General features: G+C 41.3%; 2 protein-coding genes and 1 long non-coding RNA gene across 8 annotated transcripts in view; 1 reads left to right on the forward strand and 2 right to left on the reverse strand.

Annotated features, from left to right (window-relative positions):
• Positions 1-24,670, reverse strand: part of LOC309700575 (NACHT, LRR and PYD domains-containing protein 3-like) — a 133,432-nt gene that overhangs the window by 37,102 nt on the left and 71,660 nt on the right. The window lies entirely within an intron of this gene.
• The window catches only part of LOC309701573, a 53,055-nt gene that overhangs the window by 5,559 nt on the left and 22,826 nt on the right, over positions 1-24,670 (forward strand). The window lies entirely within an intron of this gene.
• Positions 3,555-9,182, reverse strand: LOC309701248 (uncharacterized protein). Of its 6 annotated transcripts, none has more exons than XR_014274929.1 (6): positions 8,865-9,182; positions 6,646-6,726; positions 6,355-6,485; positions 6,223-6,272; positions 4,297-5,993; positions 3,555-4,205 (listed from the first exon to the last, which is right to left on the reverse strand). XR_014274929.1 is itself a non-coding variant. In XM_082525342.1 (4 exons), exons 1-3 carry the CDS (start codon positions 9,072-9,074, stop codon positions 6,375-6,377), a joined length of 402 nt encoding a protein of 133 aa, XP_082381468.1. In that variant the 5' UTR covers positions 9,075-9,182; the 3' UTR covers positions 6,006-6,262; positions 6,355-6,374. The 6 variants fall into 6 exon arrangements, 1 of the variants encoding a protein (XP_082381468.1); XR_014274930.1 differs by having other exon boundaries at positions 4,297-6,030; XR_014274931.1 differs by having other exon boundaries at positions 4,297-4,997; positions 5,939-5,993; positions 6,223-6,485.

A 24,670-nucleotide genomic window follows, 5' to 3' on the forward strand; every position in this document is an offset into this window, starting at 1 on the left:
TGCACATTAATCCAAAGTTCAGTTTTATATGTCCGATATTGTTTGTAAAATCTGGTGACACAAACAGAGTCAAAAATTCATTGTTGGTCTGACATGTGGCTCTGTTTACTTTTGAACAATGATGTGCTGCTAAAAAAATAATATGTTAATTAAAAATGTTTTTGTTTAGTAAAAGGACTGAAATCACAAGGAAACTATCACCTTAAAGCCTCATTTTTAATACCATCACAAACAGATCTTTTCCACGCAGTTAACAAAGCTCCAGCACATCCGATCACTGCATCTAAATCTAAAAGAAGACAAAAACATATCAAATATAATTTACACAATGGAAGACTTTTGATTTAATAAATAAGCTCAAAATAAGTTGAATTTTGAATATTGAATATTTGAATATTTGTGGGAAAAATCTGATGCTACCACAAGAATGCAAAGTCACACTGGAAACGATGACAGGCTTGCAGCCCTCTGTCTTCCTGGAGTGAGGTGCCTAATCAGTAGCAGTGAGGTGACAGAAGTTGGTGTCTGTAAGAGTGGCCAAACACTGATACTCTGTCCACTTGTGTAGAGTCTAACGGTGTGTTCACACCGAACGCGATAGAGGCGGGCAGAGCGTCAGGCTTACATGTAAAGTCAATGGAAAGGCGCGATGACCCGCGATGAGCAGATTTGCGTCGCCAAAACGCCTGAAACGCGCGTGAGTGTAGCGCGTTTCAGGCGTTTGACTCGCGTTTGACTCGCGAAAAAAACCACGCGCGTGAGTTTATGTGTTGCATTTTGTGCATACACGCGTTTCGCGTCCCCCGCTCGAGTTGGAAAAATCTGAACTCCAGCGTCAAATCGCGCCGCGACAACCAATCAGGAGCCTGGTGACGTGGCTGTTACCTAGTTCAAAGGGGCAGATCCAGCCAAAGCCCTTTATTCTTCAATAGAAGGAAGGCTAATCAATGCCGTAGCAAACAACCCGGAGCCGTACGACACCAGCTGCTTTCTGGACCGAGACAGGAATATAAAGGACCGAGCTTGGAGGAAGATATGTGAAGGGCAACCTGGTAAGTTCATTCATTTCTCTTAAGTTTTCTCTAAAGTTTTCACTGACCCGGGGAAGCCGCACAAAAGCTAGCAAGCCACCGCTATTTTCCCACTGACGTACAAATACCGTTCTGCTTTTAGGCATGTTGTCATTTAAGAATATATTTTATTGTTTATTAATAAACAGCTCACAGTGGTCCCGCTGTTCATCTGTCACTGCCTCTTTTTTCTTTTTTTTTTCTTTTTTTGCACCGGACAGCATTGCATTCTGCAGCCTGATTGACAAATCTCCTGCGCTTGCCAAATTTATCATGTTTGGTTTTGATAACCATCACGTCCAATAGAAAAAACAGCACAAAAACACCCATAACTATGAGCCTCATTCGGAAATAGACACCTGCACCGCGAGGGAAAAAGGCGCACGAAAGTGGCGCGCAGATGAAGACAAACCGCGGCATATTAATACTTTTACGTTTTGCAATCTACAAAGGTTTGCACTTTGAGAATCAATTGTGAGAACTGTGACCAATGTTCATGTGTGTGGGGAAAACGGTGTATAAAGTGCGTGGCCAGGGGCTAGTTATTCTGAGAACCCCTGCTGCAATAAATGAGGGACCACTGTCTACTCTATGATTATTATATTCAACCTGTTAACATGTAATACTGTATTGATAGAACCAACTGATTCTGCAGCAGAGCATCCCCAGTCTCTGAGCTCCTGCTGCTGCACCCACAGGTATGTACAGCAAGCACTGATACCTTTTTAGTCGGTGGGATTGCCTTGTGATCACCTTTACTAAATATCTACAACCAATCTGATTATATCCTGTTTTTGGTTTGTTTGTTTTTTCAATGTTGAAATTAAAATCTAGTAGCAGCCTTCTCATTTCTTTGTGTTTTGTGCTGTTTTACAGGCCCACAGGGGAGGACGGCTCCGAGGCAGATGAGGGACGTGTCCCAGGACGGTCCATCGGTGGTGGAGCTGGAGCCACACCAGTCTCCAATGGAGCATTTCCTCCTCAGCCTGGTTCCTGCTCTGGAGAGCAGCTGGTCCTTTTTATTCCTGTCTCTCTGTAAATACTTATATTTTATATATTCATGTTTAATGTTTTTCTGTTTGAGAATTTTAATATTATTTCAAATAAATTTTTATAATGACTAATGTCTCAGTTCTACTACACAGCAAATGTTGGCACACGACTTGACACATGTAGAATTTATTTCATATTATACTAATGACAAAATATACTGATACAGTGGGATGCAAAGGTTTGGGCAACCTTGTTAATAGACATCATTTTCCTGTATAAATCGTTGGTTGTTACAATAAAAAATGTCAGTTAAATATTATACAGGAGACACACACAGTGATATTTGAGAAGTGAAAAGAAGTTTACTGGATTTACAAAAAGTGTGCAATAATTATTTAAACAAAATCAAGCAGGTGCATCAATTTGGGCACCACAAAAAAGAAATGAAATAAATATTTAGTGTATATCAATGTGTGTGTCTCCTATATGATATATGGGGTGCCTTTGTCTGGACGTGCTTCCCATCCAGAGCTGCACAGCACAGAGGGAAGTTCCAGCGCTCCTGGAGTCCCTCTGTGATGGACCGCCAGTCTCCAGGTGAAGGCACAGCCATGAAGTCGTCCACTAGACAGTCCCAGATGGACGTCGCTGCCTGGGGGGTGATCTGGCTCACCATGGACACACCGACTCTGTAACTGAATGCTTGGTGCTGAAGGAGTCCCCGGTGACAAGGAACATGGACAAAATTGTTCAAAATCAGTATTATGTGTACTGCAGTTACAAAATACATTATTCAAATTCCAAAACACTTTTGTGATGTCAGATTTAAATCACAAAACTTAAATCTTACATAAAACATTTTGTAATTATAAGGATAATTACAAAATGTATATTAGATAATATCTAAAACAGTTGTGTTTTGTTTTAACTTTAACATATCATAATTTGATTGGTAGCAACTTTCACAACTACAGTGAGCCAATCACTCATAATTCCTAAACATGTCAATCAGGTAGGAATGAAGTGAGACATTAATAGAAATAAAGAGTTGTATGTTGACATGTAGCCCTTTCCTTGCTTAAATCATTAATATTTTTGAAAAATTAATCTGTGATAAGACAGCTTATCAAGATAGAACTATGTAACTAAAGATGAACCAAACTGTTCACAGTTTTATCTAACTCTGTTTTAATAAAGGCTGGTGACCCCTGTTATAGAGTCTGACAGCTGCAGGGATTATATACAAATATTCAACTATTCCAGAATTAAACCAGGTCTAAATAAAAAGGAGTGAGTATCACTACAAAGGTTAACTCAGTGGTCCTAATGCTACAGTTTGATATCAGCAAACACCGAGCGCATACATTGATGTGACACCACAGCCATGCTATCATTCAAACACTGATAACAGCATAAATCGAATTAAATCGGGACTTGATGAGAACTTCTCTGTACCACAGTTTGCTTTCAGTAAACACCGACAGCATTCACTGTTAGCATAGCACATCCATGTTAGCAGTGTATAGATGGACGGTTTAGCATATATTAGCACAGGTATCAATAAAGGACTACCGTATTAAACACTTTTACTAACCTCAGGCAGACGGACAGGCGCTCTGCAGGTGGGATTGAGCGCCTGTAATTGGTGTCTAGGCGGGCGATTCTGGGACCGACGCGGGACAGCAGGTCCTCAAACTGGCCGAGTGAATGACGGTGATAGCGCTGGAATCGGCCGTCATCCAGGCGCAGCTCCTGGAGTAAGTGGTGAAACTCACCAAACTGCTCACGCCTCTGGAGGACCTGATGGACCCAGGTACGGCAAGGATGTCCTTTACGCCGCTACTCTGCTCTCCACAGTAAATAGAGAAGGGAGACTCTCTCTTCAAGCGCTAGCTCGACACCTGCCATCTTGCAAAGATACCGGTCTTGCAAAACTTCCTCCCACATCCCTCCCACATTTCCGGTTCACGCGCGTTAAAATATGATATTTTGGGGCGCGATGGATTTTTCTTGGACACGCGTAGAGGTGCGAATGTGCACGCGTCAAGTTAGGGGCGTTTGGGGCTTTTTTCACGTGCCCATCGCGTTCGGTGTGAACACACCGTAAGAAGCTGGAATGCAGGCACACCGGACGAGCTTGTTCTAAAAAATACAGAAAAAAAACCCAACATTTCATTAGTATTAAGGCATAAAAACTACAAACAAGTTATACAATGAGAAAAATTTAAAATACCTCATACATGCTGCAGGCCAATAACCAGAATCAAGAGCAATCTCACACCACGTGAGTGTGAGATTGGTGAAGATAGACACAAGCTCAAGTGATGAGGTTTGAATGTCTCAGTTTGGAAACTGAAAAACTCAGAAGACAGCAATACCTGCACAGAGAGACAGAGTAGAAAAAAAAACATAGATTTTTCATCCATAACGTGAATTAAAAGTCATAAAGTGCCAACTAGTTTAATCATTTGAGTGTGGAATTATTTATGAAATAAACAGGATTTAAATTAATCAATTAATTAAATTAAAAGCTCTGACTTGTATTTTGTTTTTATCAAAGATAAAGAATCATACCTTTCTCTGCTCTGTAGATCACTGGACTCTGACAGGAAGTACAGTTTCCTCAGTATGAGTCATCATTGATGGTTTCAGAGGTGTCGACTGTGGCAGCATAGTGATGGTCTCTAGATAAGGCAGGAGGTCAGGTGATGTGATCTTCTCCATTGAAGACACACTGGTATGGCAGTTCATAAAACAGTAGTGTCTGTGTGACATGTAGTTATCTGTGCAGTCCAGCACTGATGGATCAGGTTCAGATCGGCAGTTCATGAAGATGATGTTACGATGTTGTTGTTTCAGCTGAGGATGGTGATGTTTGAAGGTTTTCCCACAAAGGAAACAGGACTGTGTGTGCCCTGTCGGAAGAAAATAAACCTACAAAACATAAAATGCTTTTAACACCACCCACCCACCCACCCTCCCCACCCACCCATCTCAGCCCCCAAGAGTCAATATAATGCTGGTATGGGGTGTCAGTTAGTAAATCTACTTAGTGCATCAGAAAGCATGGCCTACACCTAAAGCCCATGGTTTCTGACGTCTTTGCAGCTATTTCCAGCTGCTCAGAGAATTCTGACTTGGCCTTTATCCACCCAAACTCAAACCCACCCGGATAAAGGCCAAGTCAGAAAATTGATGCAGAAACTTTCCATTTACATCTAAATCAGTTTTTATAAAAATTCTGTTTCCTGTAAAAAATATTTTTCTCCACTAAATGTATTAATACAGAAATCTCTGGTAGCCTAAGGATAGTTTAAAACTTTTTACATTTTTTTGTACCTGTAAAACATGATCAACAAAAACTCATTTACCGAAAAAACCTTTGATTCTACAAAATCTATTATAATCAAGCAAATATAATTGGCGGTATTTATTCATGTGACCCATAATATATACCTGCATTTATCTGGGATTTATTTGTTTGCTATTTAATATTTTGAAAGCCCTTTGACAGGAAGCTCTCATTTGTTGAGATATATACATCACAGTGAAATAAAGTATCAACAAAAAGAGAGGACAATTTACATCAATGAAAGAATGCATTTAAAAAAAGTAGATTTAGTAATTTAAAACATGAGTATAAAAAATAAATGTTGCTGCACATTTCAGATCAGAGGCATGATAACAGAAAGCAGATCTCCCGGCTCTGCATGAAGTACAGCCATGATTTGGTGAAATGATTAATAACATTGCAATAAGAAAGGGTCTTCTTACAGACAGAGTAGGGAAGACAATTTTTTCAATGAAAAATCTTTTTCATGCTCTACAATCAGCAAACTCTAACAAACATGATCTGTAATTGTTTCAAAACTCACCACACGACTTCATGATTGGCTCGAGGACAGGACACAAAACACAGGGTTGTGGTAACTGTAATATGGACACCTTAATGGAGACATTGCTGTGCCTGAGAAATAAAAATGAGGTCAAGCAGGGTGTTCTTGTCTGTAGTGGCAGAAGTGATCAGCTGTGAATACCCTCTAGACTGAAACTGCTCCAGAATCTGTTTTCTTCCACTCTGTAACTGGTTTTCATTAAAATCTCCACACACAATTATTGGGTGACAGTCCATTATTTCAAGTGAATCTAAAAGACTTACCAGGTTTTGCATGAACGGTGTCAAACTGTAGTCAGGGGGTCTGTACACAACTGCAATGAGCGCAGGGAATGGAGCCTGAACCTTCAACACTAAAAACTCAAGATCAGTGACATTATGCAGATACTGTTTTACCTGAACCTGAAAATGATTCCTCAAATACACAACAACTCCACCACCACTTCTGCTGGCCATGTGAGGAAAGTTTGTGTAGGACACATGTCTGTTGCGTTTGAACATGGTGTAGCCGTCCAAATGAAGACTATCTGCAACAAAAGAGCCTTGGAGGTGAGACTCTGTGAGACACAAAACATCTGCTAAACACATTTCATGATGACTCTTGATGTCACTGATGTGAGATGGCAAACCCTCCGTATTGTGATGGATCAGTGTAAGAGTGTCAAGTCTGCTGGCTGTTTCTCTGACCTGAAGAAGAGGCAGCATTTCCTCAATGCTTGCTTGTCTCATGGTTTGGAGGGCTGCAGTTACCTCAGGATTGGCGATAGTCTTAAAGAACACGGGGATTATGACAATTTAACACAATGATCTGAGAAAAATATCTGTTTCTCTCACTTTCACTGTATTCTGATTAAATTTCCAACATTCTTTTAACATTTCAAAAGAAACCTGCAATTTGTCTTTCTTCCACTCTGCTCTCCTACACTGACGCCTGACTGCTCGGGTGGATTCATTTAACCAGGGCTGTGGAACACGTTTTGGGCGCCTGGTTTTTAATGGGTTCACAGTGTTCAGGGTCTGAGTACAGGTTTCCTGGAACTGCAAAAGCAGCTCATCTGGGGTGGGCCCAATAAGTAATCTCAGGGTCGGTAAAGATTTTCTTTATAAAAGTGGAGCAGAAGAGAGCAGCGGTGGGGTGGAGCGCGAGCTTTGAACTCATGCGCAAGAGAAACAGGTTTGTGATGAGAGAACACTGAATCCCCAATTTCCAAATTAAAAACAGATAAACCATATGATAACACCAGGTCAAGAGTGACTGATGAACACTGAGAAAACCTCCAACCATCAAACCAATTTGAGCTTAAACAGAAACACATGAAAGGTAATCTTGTTTCTTACATTAATCACCAGAGGTTGTTGCATCAAAAGAGACGACGTCTGTCAAAGTCAGGGGTTAAAAGTGGGACGGTGTTTTTGTTTTGCTAACTCTCCACGACACTCTAAACTTCAGGCTGCTCACCTACAGTCAGCCTCCATTGCCCCTTGATGCCCACTCACACTAGTCAGCTTCTACGACAGTGGGTGGGGGTAACTGCAGAGCTACTCTAGTTTTGCATTTTCATTTTCTTCGTTTGTTTTAATTTAGTTTAGTTTCACTTACGTTCTATTGTGAGTTTATGTATTTCAGTTTAGTTTAGAGAGCAAGAGAGTAATAATAACTAACTGAGGAAATAAAAGTAAAACCCTTCAAAGTGCTGCAGAGAAAGAAAAGATTTCACTCTTGTCAGTCACCTTAAATGATAAAAACTGGACTTCACCACTGCTCTAACTTGGCTGTCCAATTTAAAATCACTGTCCAACTTAAAACCAAGGTCAGTAATAAAAGGTTTAAGATAAACTTCCAGGGGTCCCAAACCAACAGAGGAGGACTCACAAGGACCACTAGTTCAAAACGCCAACATCTCTGTTTTCTTATCATTAGAATTTAAGAAGTTTAACCCTTTAAAGCCGATCGGACCGGGCACGCTCTGTTTTGCGTAACTATTTTTAAATCCCGGTAGCACTGCAACCACGTAAGCTAGCGCAAAAATTTTTTTTGCATATGAAACCGGAGGAGTTGTACTTACATCTTATGCCATCAGCTTGTCCTAGGTCACGGTTTCCTTCCACATATAGCTTTGCAAAAACTGCATAAAAACCACTTGCAGCAACACAAACATAATATTCCAGAAACAGGCTTTAAAAAACGATTTAAAAAATTTTTTGTAGTTTATTGCACTTTTTTTGCAATTTATATTACTATGCACTTAATGCATACATATTATTAAAATCTGGGTTATAATGGTTGTATTGATGTAAAGCAACTTGAAATGCTCCCAAAAATGGCTCCACAGCATGTAAAAATATAATATAAGCTCTGGCGGACTTGGTTCTATGGTAGGTCTTAAAGCAGGGGTGTCAAACTCAAATATACAGTGGGCCAAAATTCTAAACTGGAACAAAGTCGCGGGCTAACATTAATATTTATTGAAAAAAATCTTCCTCCAGATATAACAAGGAACCTTTTCTTACAGACTCAAATAAGTTTTGCTGAAAAAATGAATATGGAATAAGCAACGCTTAATACTGAACGATATAGAACTTATATAAACATACATAACTTAATATTGCACACATGCAAAATTGAAATTCCAATTAAATAACATATCACTGGAATGCATTTCTTAAATAAAAATTGTATTTGCAGCCTCCTGATTTAAATTTTAGCAGTAAACTTTTTCCCTAGGCTAATAATAAATGTAAAATAAAATAACAATAATAAACCACTTAACTAATAAAAATATTATTAAACGTGAAACCATTCAAGCCCATGTCTGGGAGTAGCAAGACAAATTGCACAAAGAAAATGGTAATTATAGCTCAGTTTGCTACACACTGATCTACTCTGATGCGTCCAAGCCAGATACCTGGCATCTCTTCTTGGATGCTAGTTCCTCAATGTCTGGGCTCAGGCTCTGAGCTGAGGAAATCCTCAGGATCGAGTGAAGGTGTTCATCGGTCAGACGTCTCCTGTGAGATGTTTTGGCCATCTTCATTGAGGAGAATAGTTGCTCACATAGGTAAGTGCTGCCGAACATGGAGAGCATCTGAGCAGCGTGGGTGCGGAGCCCAGGCATTGTGTCAGGGATGAAATGTGGAAATTGTCAAGCGCCCACAGCATCATACTTTGATTTCAGTGTGTCACTACACTGGAGTTCAATCAGCTCCATTTGGAGGTTTGTTGGAGGTTTGTTGGAGCTTTTGCCACGTCAACTGCAAAAGGATTACTGAGCAATTCAAATTGACATTTCTGGGCGTCAAAGTCGGCAAACCGCCGGGTAAACTCAGTACTGAGTACACAGAGTGTTTCAGCAAACTGTACGCATGGAAACACAGCAGTAGAGATTTGCATGTTCATCGTTTGGCAGCAGGGAAAATGGCCCAGGTTTCCTTGTAGCATCTGATTCTGCCACAGGCACAATTTCGTTTTAAAAGCCCTCACTGCAGCGTACATATCTGTGATGATACGCCCCCGTCCCTGAAGCTGCACTCTTCAGCGCATCGAGATGGCTCGTGATATCACACATAAAGGCCAGCTCACACAGAAACTCTTGCTCCCTGAGCTCAGCTGTGTCTTGCCCTTTGCTTTCCAGAAACTGAAATATTTCCTCGCGTAGCTCGAAACATCTGTTCAGTACTTTCCCTCGGCTTAACCACCTCACCTCCGTGTGATACGGCACGTCTCCGTATTCCAAACCACACTCCTCAAGAAAAGATTTGAATTGGCGGTGATTCAGACCTTTGGCTCTTATAAAGTTAACTACTCGTGTTACTGCGGTCATAACATGTTCCATCTTTAGGGCTTTGCCACAAAGTGATTCTTGATGTATGATGCAGTGATAAACAGTCAGCTCACCTGCACAGTTCTCCGCTCGCATCTTCTCCCGTACCCTGCCCACCAGTCCGCTCCTTTGACCACACATCGCTGGTGCACCATCTGTCGTTAACCCCACAAGTTTTTCCCATGGCAACTTCATTTCAGTTAGACATTTGGAAACCTCTTCAAGTATTTCCTTCTCTGTGCTTGTTCCATGCATTGATTTTAATCCTAAAAGTTCTTCCGTAACACAGAGAGTTGAGTCCACACCACGGATGAAGACTGAAAGCTGGGCAGTATCAGAGGCGTCGCTGCTCTCATCCACAGCAAGGGAGAATGCAACGAAACTGTTTCCCTTCTCCATCAGCTGGTTATTTAGATTGTTGGCAAGTTCACGTGTGCGATCAGCTACTGTGTTTCTGCTCAGGCTAACATTTGCCGGGCTGATTTTGCGATCTCTGCTGCCACAACAAAACTAGCCTTTACAGCAGCCTCACTTTGTGATATGGCTTTTTTGAACATAGTCTGTTGTGAAACAAAACTTCTTTTCATCTCTTCTGCTTTCCGGCGCCTTTGAGTCATGTCCAGGTCCTTGTACTTCTCTTGGTGTTTCGTTTCATAGTGTCGTCTAATGTTGTACTCCTTGGTTAAAGCCACATGAGCTCCACATACAAGACAAACAGGTCTGTCTTTTACAAAAGTAAACAGATATTCTGTCTCCCACCTGTCCAGAAAGCTCCTGTTTTCGTTCTTTCTTTTTGCCATTTTGGGAGAGGTAGCGCGGCAGTATTCGCGCGGTTGCTATGACTACAGTCAACAGAGGAGAGGGCGTTAATGGTGTAAGAAACTACATTCCGGGTTTCTCTGAGGCGTGGGCTTTCATCATCAGAGTTCATCCTTTAACCTATAACAATTAAAATATTCTCAAGTATGATCAACGGTTAATTACGGCACCGGCCGGAGTACCGGGAGCAGTTTGGAAGAACAAAAAGACGCGGAGACTGTTCTAAATTGTCATCCCAAACTAACTCAAAGTTTATTCTTTGTGCAGCAGTTTTTATAGGCAGACAACAAGTTTCAGTTCAGACCCTGCCCACTGGGTGGGGTGGTGTCCTTCGACAGTTGGAATCCTTTCTTCAGCAAGGGCAATAAAGATGCACTCACAAGGCCTATAAATCTTATACAGAGGTCTCCTACATCCGTGAGTTCTGACACCACCCAGATGGTCTTCACATAAACATCTTCTGCAAGGGAGTGATAAGTAAAAGAGTGATTTGTTGGTGTTTTCCCTCCAACCTTAGTATCTACTTTCACACCATAGAATCTTCAGTTGACACAGCAAGAGGAGATGACGTTCAAACAAAGGGCATTGCAGAAACAGGGTCCTTTGTATAATATCATCAAAAACAATACTCAGCAAATGCTACCATGGTATCAAAATATCACAACAAATGGGTCCTGTCCTGGCTGACGCGCCAACAGAGCATTCTGGGAGTTGTAGTATTAGCAGTACATGCGCTGTATAAGACCGGCGGGCCAGCTCTAATAGTAATTTGGTATGGCCTCGCGGGCCAAATGTAATTAGGCTGCGGGCCAAATTTGGCCCGCGGGCCAGAGTTTGACACCTATGTCTTAAAGGGTTAAAGCCAACCAAGCTTTAATGTTATTTAGACATGTCAAGAGAGGTTTTATGGAGATGCCATCCTTCTGCTTTAGTGGCAAATACATTTAACAGTCATCAGTGGAACAATGAAAAGAGATCCCATGCCTTTTAAGGATGAAACCCAAAGGCAATATATACAGTAAAAAGAGCCCTAAACTTGACCCCTGTGGGACGCCACATGACAGAGAAGCAGAAGATGATTTGGATCCGAGAAGCTGACAGAGAAAGTTCTGTTTGCCAAATAAGACTAAACCAATTAAGTTCAGGGCCACCAATAACCACTACATCCTTTAATCAAGATAATAGGATGTTGTTGTCTACTGTGTCAAAAGCAGCAGTCAGGTCAAGCAAGACCAGAACAACGTGGGTACCAGAATAAAGACCTTTAAGAATGCAGATTCTGTGCTATAAAGGGTTTTAAATCCTGATTGAAAAACCTCAAGGATGCCATTACATCTATAAAATATTTCAGTTGACACAAAACATTTTTCTCTAACACTTGGAAAGAAAATGCAGCTTGGAAATCGGTCTATAATTAGCTAAAACTGTGTGATCAAGGCCAGGTTTCTTAAGCAGTGGCTGCCCTACTGCATGTTTGAAAATTGCAGGAACCACACCAGAGGACAGACTGCTGTTAATAATGTCAAGGACAGACTGCCCTATACTAGGAAAGATTTCTTTTAAAAATCGTGGAGGGAAAGGATCCTGGAGGAACCTGCGGGGTTAATATGACACCCCCCAGGGCAGCTGTGGCTACAACCGTAGCTTGCCTCCACCAGTGTGTGAATGCGAGAGTGAATGAATAGTGGCATTGTAAAGTGCTTTGGGTGCCTTGAAAAGCGCTATATAAATCCAATCCATTATTATTATTAAAATCAGCAGTGCAAGGGACAGAGACAGAGGGGTCAGAGTCAGGAGCTGTGATAAGAGGCCTGGTGGTGCCGACCTTTTCAATAAAAGATGATCATCATGTCTGGCGATTATACCTCAGCAGAGACTTTGTTTGGCGAATGACACAGGTCAGAAATAATAGAAACAAACTTCAGAGTGACAGACAAGCAACCACGCACACCAGCGCCATCTTGTTACCAGTCAGGTGTGAAGAACAGTTGGACCAAAGGTTCATTCAAGACTTTTTATGTGAAGGGAAGGAGTTTAAACTGGATTCTGGATTTATCAGAAAATCAGTTCAGTTCGGTCTGTTTCAGGATGGCTGAGTGGTCTAAGGTGCTGTGTTTAGTGCTCACTCTCCCCTGGAGGTGTGGGTTTGAATCCCACTTTTAGCAGTTTCTGCTTCATTGTCTTTCTCGGTGTTCACATCTCCTCATTCCTGAAATGGTCTGCTCACATTCACGTCCAGTCCAAAAAGGCTAGGCAAGCGCCTGTACTGTCTCCGACAACTCAGGAAGTTAGCAGGTTTTTCCAGTGGTCCTCAGAACTTTCTATTCAGGCGCTGTGGAGAGCATCCTCACACAGAACATCACTTCCTGGTGTGGGAATAACTGTGTCCAGGATTGAAAAGCAGAGTGAGTTTGAATTGAATTCTCTTATTTAATCTAAAATAAAACTCTGTGTTATCTTGTTAACATGAATAACAAATAATTACCTTAGAAAAACTTTTTGGAGAATTCAAATGGTAAACAATAAGAACAAGGCCAATGACATCCTTCATATCAGCTCTGTTAGCTGTCCCTGTATGAGGGACTATGGGAACATGTGTGCAGCTGCAGAGATTCTTTCAAATGGAGCCTAAACAACATGTGGCAGCTGAGAGGCTCTATAGACAACACGTGGGCTCGTCCAGGATTTGAACCCGGGACCTCTCACAGCCAAAGCGAGAATCTGATGCCACACAAATTATTTGTGCCGCTCCAAAAATAATTTCTGTCCACTATGAGATGAAGGAGAACAACAGCCTGATACCTGCAGGCCTGACAGCAGCAGATGTATCACTGCTGTAACACCTGTAACATTCAGCAGTCGTCTCATTGTTCTGACACACACAACAAACGTATTGACTACACTACACACTAACTACACAAGATTTGTGCTAAACGTGGCAAATCTCTCACATCTCAAACACGCCGTCACTCCTAAAACTTCCCCCTCCCTAAACAACTGTTGCAATATCATTTTTACCTATGAAGCGCCTTGAGGCGACTTTTGTTGTGATTTGGCGCTATATAAATAAAGTTGACTTGAATTGAATTTTTTGATTGGTTGACATGGTACATCTTTCGACCAATAGGAAAGGGTGGGGTTTTTGTTTTTTTTGCTCACAGGCTTTCGAGCGTTTTCCTTATAAAACGCAGTTTTTACCGTTTCTCCCCGCAGTAAATATAAACAACGATAGTATTCAGGAAGAAAACCAATTCAGGTTGGATTTTTTTGTGCGCAACACAGATGTACTGTGCGCAGAGACCGTGCCTGCAGTGCGCAATTGCTCACGCCTGCAGCTTAGAGGGAACATTGGTCAGGCGTCAGTGTAGGAGAGCAGAGTGGAAGTGGAAGAAAGACAAATTGCAGGTTTCTTTTGAAATGTTAAAAGAATGTTGGAAATTTGATCAGAATACAGTGAAAGTGAGAGAAACAGATATTTTTCTCAGATCATTGTGTTAAATTGTCATAATCCCCGTGTTCTCTTTAACATTATCAGCTCTACTCTAAACAACCCTGAAAGCCTCTGCTGACACATGTAATCAGTTCCTTTCTTTCTTTGTAAACAAGGTCGAGTCTGTCAGGTCAGCAATAGTTCTTCCTACAGATGACCCATCAGTGTTTATTCCATGACTGTAAACATGTTTCCATTTGTCACTTCAGTCTTTACTCTGAAATACAGGAAATGACATCATGGCTCCAAATCTTTGTCGTTCAAACAATTCTTTATTTAACTTTTTTTTAACTTTATTTAAGAACTTTAATAAAATACATTCAATAAAAACTTGAACAACAGGAAACTGATTTTTCATCCAACCACTGAAAAAAAAGGTAACCACTGAACACAAACACTACAGAAGAACAATTTATAAAGATTAAAATGGAACTACAGGAACATTTTGATTCATAGCCTCATTAGATCTTTAAGGAGAGCCGATCTGAACTCTGTGGAGCCTGATCTCCAGGATTTTAAGTTGGACTCTGAAACCAGAAGAGGATGTTTCTCTCTCTTCAGATTCGCTGTCGTCCTGTGATGGGAACGATTTCAGCCCTGCGTGATCGCGCTGATGTTTGCACAGAGCAGATAATGAAGTGAATGTTTTGGCACATTGGTAACAGTGAAACAGTTTATTAGTAACGTGGGATTGTTTGTGTGCAGAGTATGAACTGAGATTACTGAAGCTCTTGTCACACTGCTCACAGCTGTAGTTTCCTTCCATGTGTGTACGTTCATGCTCGTTACAATTACTTGAATGTGAGAAGCTTTTGTCACAGTGTCTGCACTTGTATGGTTTCTCTCCTGTGTGGACTCGTTTGTGTGTTTTAAGGTCACCTGCAGTGGTGAAGGATGACCTACACTGATCACAGAGATGCTTTTTGACCCCACTGTGAAAGAGTTCATGTCGTTTTAAGTCACCTGACGTGGGGAAGCTTCTCCCACATTCTTTGCCGTATTTCAGTTTGTCGGCAGTGTGTTTACGTTGATGTATTTTTAGGCCGGCTTGCTGACTGAAAGTCTAAAATACTTAGTCATTTGTTTAATTGTAATTTAGCATTATATAACTCACATATAAAACTATCAATTGTAATTTTAAATGGTTTAAAAGCATGTAGAAGAGCATATTTAGGCAAGTACATTTCTCCTTTTGTTATCAAGAAGCACAGACAAAAAGGAAAAAAAACTGAATCATTGGTCATTGGTCCCCACCAATGCCAAAACGAAATCTACGCCCACTGTCTCTTCCATTGCCGTTTCACTCCAAACGTAACAAATGTCCAACTCAGACACTGTTCTCAATTTGCATTCACACACAGTGAAGTTGCAGCTTGTTGGAAACGCATCTCCATCCATCCAGTCATGATGATGGTGTTTTCTCCTTGCTGATGCCTTTTGCACATACTGCTGTTGCTGCTGGACCCCTCGCTGCTCAGGATACTGCTGTTGTCTCTTGACCTGCCATGTTGTTGCTTTTGGATCTGCATTTCGCGACAGTCAAGTGGAGGGTGCGTCTGTCCTCTCAGTAAGTGAGTGAGACAGTAGACAGTGGTGAGGAGGGCTGTGCGAAAGCAAAAACACATAAATATGCCTGACACCCGTAAACGAAGCAGCATCTGGCTGCAGTTTAAAGACTTTTTTGTCTGTCTTGGTCTTGGTCTCGTCTCGACTTCGTCTCATCTTGGTCTTGGTCTCGTCTCGACTTGTTCTTAGTCTTGTCTTGGTCTCGATACCCTCTGGTCCTGATCTTGGTTTAGGCGGTCTTGACTGCAAGTCTAGTTGCACCAGTGGTGCCATGAGCAGTATCTATCTGCTGCTCATCAGCTGCTATGCCGTGGTTATTGTCACAATGTGGTGTATTTGGATCACTCAATCCTAAGTGGATATGATCCAGGATTGGATGTTTTGTATAAAATGTGAAAGGAACAATTGTTCCTTTCCCCTTTGCTGTGTACTCTGCTGATGCTGTTTTCAAAACCTACCACACTCATGTACAGTATCAGTGTCACACTGAGATATTTCAAAGATAATAATAATACATTTTATTTGAAAGCGCCTTTCAAAACACTCAAGGTCACTGTACACATTAGAATAAAAAGCAAGATGAAAGCAAGCAGTTCACACAATCGTAAAAGCATAAGACATAAACTAATAAAAGAGCAGAGTGGGAGGTTATGCTATTTTGAACAAGTGAGTTTTGAGTTGGGACTTAAAGAGAGAGAAGGAAGAGATGTTTCTTAAATCAGGAGGTCGGGAATTCCAGAGTCGTGGAGCAGAGCAGCTGAAAGCCCTGCTCCCCATGGTGGCAAGACGGGGGGAGGGGACGGAGAGTGAAAGGGAAGAAGTAGATCTGAGACAACGAGATGGGGCGGTGATCTTAACCAGATCAGAGAGATATGGAGGGGAGAGATGATGAATAGCCTTAAATGTGTGCAAGAGTATTTTGAAATTGATGCCATATTTGACCGGGAGCCAGTGAAGCTGCTGCAGGACAGGAGTGATGTGGTGGATAGAAGGGGTCCTGGTGATGATACGGGCAGCAGAGTTCTGGACGCGTTGGAGCTTGTGGATGGATTTTTGAGTATAAAAATAAGCTGAATAAATACAAATAAAGGGAAAGAGCTGTCCAAACCTCTGTCTCTGACCATCTGTGTTAACACTTGAAATCGGAAACATGTAAATGTAACAAACATGTTCAAACATAAGAAATCAGGAAGGGGCAAAAAAAGCATTTTGCTAAAAAAAGATTTAGAGCAGAAGTTTTTTGCACTGCATTTTAAAATGAAGATATATTGCATTTATTTACAATTAAAAACACACAGAGCAGAAAGTGTGTTACTGTTTTTCATCCACAGACACACAAGAAAAGACGCAGGCAACATGAGGTCAAGTTATGGCAATTTTATTTTTGTATGTCAGTACATGTATTCAGAATAGAGTTTTTAAAAAACAAACAAACGTCCCAAGTAAAGTTTGGGGGGATTTTTGTGAAAGAAAGGTTGAGAGAGGGGGAAGGAGGAAGATGCTGCTGGGTCAGTTCTTTCTCAGCAGTCTGCTCCAGAATCCCCTCCTGTCCTCGGCTTGCTTTTCTTTTGCCTTCAGCTCTTTTAAGGTTTTGTTGAGCTGCTCCTCGGCATCTTTAAATGTTTCTTTCAGCTGCTGTTTGGCCATTTTCTCTTTGTGTTTGAGGAGCTCTTTAGCTTCCTTTTTGTGCTTTTGTATTTCTTTAAGTTCATCTTTGCAGTCTTTCTTGGTCACCGTCGTTTCTTTCTTCAATACTGTTAGATTTGTATTGTTGATTGTCATTTATGCTTAGAAATATTTACTTATATATGCTTAGAGTTTTGTAATTAGTTGTAGATTGGTAGAGGTTTTGATCCTTGATAGTCTGCAAACTTTGTGTGTATTAGACAGCACTTTGGGAGCATGAGAGGTCATACCGTGTCTTATTGTTTTATGGTAGGATTAACGTAGTTGCGTCTGTTCTAGTCTAAGTGCTCTTTGTTTAGATGAACTGCAGGACTTCCTCACCGTGTTATCTAGGATGAACCATCTAGGGTGAGGGGGAGGCTACCCTCTTCCTGACCAAGGATGTTTGACCCTTTGATCAGCAGTACACACACACACACACACACACACACACACACACACACACACACAGGCAAGGTACTCTTTGTGTATGTAGACGTCATATGTTAATGAACCTATGCATATTCATGTAACCTCAATAAAAGGACAGTGTTACGGGAGGACGGACGAGAGCTACTGGGGTCAAGCGAAGGAACGGTGCCTGTCCGGTTCTCTCCCGTGCACGAGTACCATGAAGAAGTTTGCCTACTTGTGTCTTGCTTGCAGTGTAATTATATTGTCTTAACGTTCCAGCGAATAGGTTTATGCTACAAACCTATCAAATACCTTCAACTCAATTTTCTCTTCTGCAAGTTCCTCTTGCACTTTCATCAGTTCCTTCTTCATGTTTTGAGTGTAACTCTTTGTATCTTCCATTTCTTTCTTTGCTTCCTGTATTTTAATTTTCTCTTCCTCCAACACTTTTTGAGCTTCCAACAATTCTTTCTTCATATTTTCAATCTCATTTTCTGCCTCGTCTTTACATTTTTTCTCCTCTTCAAGTTGTTGCTTCACATGCAGTAATTCCTTCCTTAGTGTTTCAGCTTCAGCCATTACATTTGCAGCTTCTTGTGTTTCCAACTGCATTTTCCTTTTTTCCTCTTCAAAAGCTTCCTGCACCTCCTGTAATTCCTGCATCACATTTCCTGCCTCCTTCTTTGCAGTTTGATATTTATTTTTGGCTTCTTGTGCTGTGCTTTTCTCTTCCTCCAATGCTTTTTGAGCTTCCAACAGTTCTTTCTTTATGTTTTCATTCTCGTTTTCTGCCTGTTGTTTTCTCATCTTCTCTCCTTTAAGTTTGAGACCCACATCCAGTAATTCCTGCAATACTACTTCAGTTTCAAACTTTGAATTTTTAGCTTCTCCTGTTGATTTTTCTGCCTCTTCTTTTAATTTGACATTTTCAGCCTGTATCATTTGAAATTTAAAATGAATCAGCTGTACTGTATTGTGAGGTGAAGCACTCGCCGATCCTCTTCTCGATCTCCCTTGATTCATTTTGGCCTTTTAAACAAAGGAACCAACGTTTTGTAGAGGAGTGAAGTGAAGTTTTCGATGTTTCTTCGTCAGCTGTCGTTTGTCCTGCACAGAGATGCTGCTGTAGATGTGTCTCTAGCTGTGTCTGGATACAATGAAACATGCTGTAACTAAGTGCTAAGTCAAGTGCTTGACTTTGAGAGAAGCAACCTGTCGCTGAATAGGCTCCTCTGATTATTTACGAGCACGTGCAGAGGATGCCCAGCATTTTCCATAATGTCCATCAGTTTCTTTAATGTCCTTTTCTCTGCCACTGTCACCAAAGTGTCCAGCTTCATGCCGACCACAGAGCCAGCCTTCCTGATTCGTTTTTCCAGCCTGGATGAGTCCTTTGCTGTGCTGCTCCCCCAGCACACCACAGCATAGAACAGTACTCCTGCAACCACCGACTGATAAAACATCCTCAGGAGCTTCCTGCAGATGTTGAAGGACCTCAGCCTTCTGAGGAAGTACAGTCTGCTTTGGCCTTTTATGTACAGGTGCTGCGTGTTGCATGACCAAACAAAACTTTCAGTGCACTGTGAAAGTAAAAAAACAAACAGACAGGAAGGCCTAGTTAGGACATATCTAAGCATGCTCTTCATCTTGGAAGGGTAATTCAAACCAAAACTAATTGGCAGGTTCAACTTGGTAACAAAAGAAAATGCCTCAGCCAGATAAATGCCCAAAACATTCATCCATCAGCCACACACACCACATAACACTGCTGTTCTATTAGATAATGAGTTTCTTCCCATGTAACCAGGTGTGTGTCATGGTAAAACCTCCCCCACACATCAGAACCCAGAATCTATTAGTGCCACCCATTTTAAACCCTCTCTACAGCATTCTGTTTACACCTGCTATCATTCAATCATCTTTCCTAACATAATACTAGTCCACTAGTTTACATATCACCTCTCATCCCACTAAGTGAACTGGACAAGATGATAAAACAGAAACGCATGCTTAAGATGTTATCTGGTCTTCATTGCATGTGTATATGTCTTAATAGGATTAATGCATTTTCTGTTTGTGTGTGTGATTTTTGTGTGCCTCTCCTCCTTGCAGTGTTTCAGACACTTTTCAATTCTCCACTCAAAGGCAGTCGGTTTTCCTCCCCAGGTTCCTTAGCCCAATTTGATCTCCCACACTAAACAACAGCGTTCTTCCATGTCTCCTCCCCCTCCTTCCACTGTAGTCTCGTCTCCCCCCCTTGCAGCAGTCCATTGCATCTCCATCCATCCAGTCATGATGATGGTGTTTTCTCCTTGCTGATGCCTTTTGCACATACTGCTGTTGCTGCTGGACCCCTCGCTGCTCAGGATACTGCTGTTGTCTCTTGACCTGCCATGTTGTTGCTTTTGGATCTGCATTTCTTGTTTTCAGGGAGACGTTAACATCCTTGGAGCTTGCTTTTCGGGATGAGGAACACATGGAAGTGAAGCTGTAAAACAATTCAGCCAAAACTCGTCCTGGGTGTTTCTAATGATGTTAAGCTATTATTTTACTCCGACCGCCGCCTGTGGAGATTGATCCAGGTCTGCTTCCCACCTGCAACTGACACACTGAGACATTTTGATCATTCTCATCACTACTTAAATCACACATCTCCCCTCACTTTTGTTTTTGAGCCAACAGAACCACGTCATCTGCGAAAAGCAGAGATACGATTCGGAGATTCGGAGGCCCTGGGGCAGACCCAGGACACACTGGAGAGATTATATCTCTTAGCTGGCCTGGGAACGCCTTGGTGTTCCCCCAGACAAGCTGGAGGAGGTGGCAGGGGAGAGGGAAGTCTGGGCTTCTCTGCTTGGGCTGCTGCCCCCATGGTCCTGGATAAGCGGGAGAAGTTGGATGGATGTATGTATGGATGTATGTTATATTTGAAGTGCTTACAACTCATAAACAATGATGTCTGGAGACCAGAGCTCCCTCACAGGTAGAGAAGTCTTAGTGACACCATCACACTCCTTGGGGTCCCAGACCAGGAACTAATTGTGCCAGTACTGCCACAGAAGTAATTGTAATTGTTTTTAAATCTCCAGTGTAACATTTAAATATGTGAGCAGCTTTTTACAGTGTCCATGGTTATTCCTGTTATAAATGTTACATTTAGTGAGTACTTACCAGTCTCAGCCACAAGAAAGTAGTGAGTATCTGTGTTTTGTCATTCTGAAATACAGTGAATATTAGTAATCCTGTTACAGATTGAATTGAGCCTGGTTTGATGGAGATAAATGAGTAGGAAGCAGCCTCTCTGTTGCCAGAGAGCTCTAGCTTTAGTATTATATTAGAATTTCTTTAATTTCATCCATCTCTTTGAGGGGACTCCTGCAGATGGGTGAGCTGTAGCTAACCTGTATACAGTCATGGGGAGTTTTTTGTCTGGCCGAGGAGGGGAACGCCTGCCGACACCGGAGGCAAAATCCTGGGTGTTTGATTCCCCAGGCCTGTATTCCAGTCCACTGTCTGGAACCATTTCTGCGTACCACAATGTTCGTGGAGTGGCGGTGTTCAAGCAAGGAACCTCACGGGGGACGCCTCGTGTAGCAAAATGGGATCTAGAGCCAGTAAAGCGGCGGACGTTCCACTGGGCAGCCGGATGACAAACTCCTGTGTGACTGTATGGCAAGAACTGTGGGTAAAAGTATGTTGTGTTAGATGGCAGAGAATGGTTGTGTGGGAAAGGGTTCACTCAGCATGAGTCAGTTGAAAGTTAGAAGAGCAGCTGGAGAGAAAGGAAAAGAGATGTTGAAGAAGTGAGTTAATAGGTTGACGTGTGGTAGAGTTGGATGTCTCGAGACCACTTTTATGTGGTCTTGGTCTCGACAGACTTTGGTCTCGGTCTTTCTTTCTCAGATCGACATAGTGTTCGGGAAATTTGGAGTCAACCATCGGCGGAGCGGATTTGATGTTACAATTTGATGTTACACTGTTAGCCTTTGCAGTAATTTCCATAGCTTAGTACTGCAAAATCAACAGTAAAAAACTCTAAAGGATGTTTGCAGTTTGGTACTGTAATTTGCATGTAATTGTGGGAAAGTTCCATGAGATTACATTATTTTTACGGTAACTCACCGTACTCATGGAAACAACTGTAAAATACAGCAAATGTAACAATTGGTGATGTTACTGAGATTATACTATTACACCATCCGGATTTCTGTTGTTTTCTACTGTAGATCTAAGAGTAATTACTTAAATCCTCATTCAGAGTGTATTACCATAAAATGCAATTCATTGTGAGAGTAGTATCACATGTAAACTACAATATGCAGCATCATTTTTAACTTAAGGAGTAAGTTGCAGCTACACTATTTGAAGTATTTGAAGTTTACCTGAAGTATACTTTTTATAAAGGAATCTCTCAACTTCTTGTGTTTAACTGAGACGTGGCAACAAAACATGGATTATATACATCTGAAGGAAATTTGTTCGACTGGCTGCTCCGTCATCGGAACTCCACGTCTTTCGGGACGTGGTGGAGGTCTCGCTGTTGTGCACCAGTACAGATTCACATGCAGACTGATGAAATCGGATTCTTTTACTTCATTTGAACTTCAGATGATCAAGGTCGGCTCTTTGCACACCTTTTATTGTATTTTAATCTACCGACCTCCTGGCCCTGCCGGAGTCTTTTTAACTGAATTTAACGACCTCCTGTCATCCATTATTAAATTAGAGAAGGTGGTAATGTTGGGAGATTTTAACCTTCATATTGATGATGCATCCTGTAATATGGCTGCTGACTTCATGACCATCACAGAGTCTTTTAATTTTATGCAGCATGTTTCTGGCCCTACACATGTAAAGGGTCACACATTGGACCTTGTTTTCTCCTTGGGTTTAAATATAAATGACATTCGTGTGGAAGATGTCCATGTGAGTGACCATAGCTGCATATATTTTAACTTGTCGTTTTATTTGGATCCCCCGGCTCCCAAAATAACGATTGAAAGGCGAATCATAAACCAGAACGCCGGCAAAAGGTTCTCTGCCATGTTTGACGCTGAAATGACTTACAATGATTTGGACTCTCTTGTCTCATCCTTTAATAACCAGTGTAATTCTATTTTAGACATAGTGGCACCTCTGAAAAAAAGTACTGTCCTACGTTTGAAATCTCATCCTTGGTTAAATGAAAACATTCGTAATTTCAGGAGATACTGTCGCAAGCTAGAACGCTTGTGGAAGGCTTCCAAGCTTGAGGTTTATAAGTTACACCTTAAAGAATCTATCCTCTTGCTAAATGACATGTGGAAAAATGCCAGAACAGAGTATTTTTCACACCTCATAGCTTCAAAAAAGAAAGATCCTAAATTCTTGTTTAAAACAATTAGGAGTATTGTTTCTCCTGATGCTCCTTGTGCACCTGTTCACTCAACGTCCGAATGCAATGAGTTTATGAACTATTTCAGAAATAAGGTCATTGCCATCAGGTCTAATATCTCTCCATCATCTTCTTAATATCAAACTTTTAACTTGCTCTCCTCTGATACTTGGTCGTCTTTTACTCCTGTTACATTACAAGACATCAGAGGCCTGCTTTGTCATATAAAACAGACTTCAAGCCCCCTTGATGTCCTACCATCTTCATTTTTCACTAGTGTGTTTGATTCAATTGGCCCCTGTATTGTGGAAATGATAAATACTTCTCTTCATACTGGCTCAGTCCCCAGCTTCTTTAAACAAGCTAATGTTGAGCCAATATTAAAGAAACCCCAGCTGGATCCATCTCTTCCCAACAGTTATAGGCCAATATCCAAACTGCCTTTTATATCGAAAATTTTAGAAAAAGTAGTACTAGAACAACTTAACTATTTCCTGGATAAAAATGCTGTTATGGACACTTTCCAGTCTGGTTTTCGTAAATTGCATTCCACTGAAACGGCCTTACTTAGAGTATCTAGTGATATCTTGATGGCAGCAGACTCTGGAGAATACACAGTGCTGGTCCTGCTGGATCTCAGCTCTGCTTTTGACACTGTAGATCACAGTATCATGATAAACAGACTCGAGAACTTGTTTGGGATTACTGGTGTTGTTTTAAAATGGTTTATATCATATCTGTCTGAGAGATCTTTTACTGTTTGCATGAATCATGTCACATCAGAATCAACAGTTTTGACGTGTGGGGTACCTCAGGGATCTGTCCTGGGTCCAATTCTCTTTTTACTTTATGTATTTCCCCTAGGCCAAATTATTAAGCGCTATAAATATATCTCCTATCATCTCTATGCTGACGACATCCAACTATACTGTTCCTTCAAAATGTCTGTTTTATAAATTGTCTAATTTAAGTAATTGCCTGACAGAAATCAACAAATGGTTATATGACAATTTTCTCCAACTAAACTCTGATAAAACAGAAACTCTAATTATTGCTCCAGACCACATGGTCCCAGAAATTAGACAGCATATCAGCTTCTTAGACCCTTATGTAAAATCAAGCCTTAGAAATCTCGGTGTCATATTTGACAGCTCGATGTCTCTCGAGCAGCATTCTAAGCAGCTGGTCCGAAACTGTTTTTATCATTTACGGAATATTTCTAAACTCAGGCTAATGGTATCAAAGCTTGAACTTGAGATGATTATTCATGCTTTTATCTCTTCTCGTTTAGACAATTGTAATGGCCTTTTTTACTTGTTTTAACAAATCAGCCTTAAATCGTCTTCAGACTGTGCAGAATGCTGCAGCACGTCTCTTAACAGGCACCAAGAGAAGATCGCATATCACTCCAGTCTTGGCCTCCCTTCACTGGTTGCCTGTAAATTTTAGGTTTCATTTTAAAATTTTAGTTCTAACCTTTAGGGCCCTACATGGTCAGGCTCCTCAATATTTATCTGACCTGCTGAAACCACATACATCTTCTCGGGCTTTAAGGTCATTAGA

This window comes from Aulonocara stuartgranti (genome assembly GCF_965226115.1).
Source record: "Aulonocara stuartgranti genome assembly, chromosome: 3".
NCBI lineage: Eukaryota > Metazoa > Chordata > Actinopteri > Cichliformes > Cichlidae > Aulonocara > Aulonocara stuartgranti.

Coding starts and splice junctions, on each gene's coding strand:
- LOC309701248 (XM_082525342.1), bottom strand. CDS start 9,074: ATGCCTGGGCTCCGCACCCACGCTGCTCAGATGCTCTCCATGTTCGGC. Junction 6,727..8,864: donor CATCCAAGAAGAGATGCCAG/GTATCTGGCTTG, acceptor GTGTTCTTTAAG/ACTATCGCCAATCCTGAGGT. Junction 6,486..6,645: donor AAATGCTGCCTCTTCTTCAG/GTCAGAGAAACA, acceptor CTTTTGTTGCAG/ATAGTCTTCATTTGGACGGC.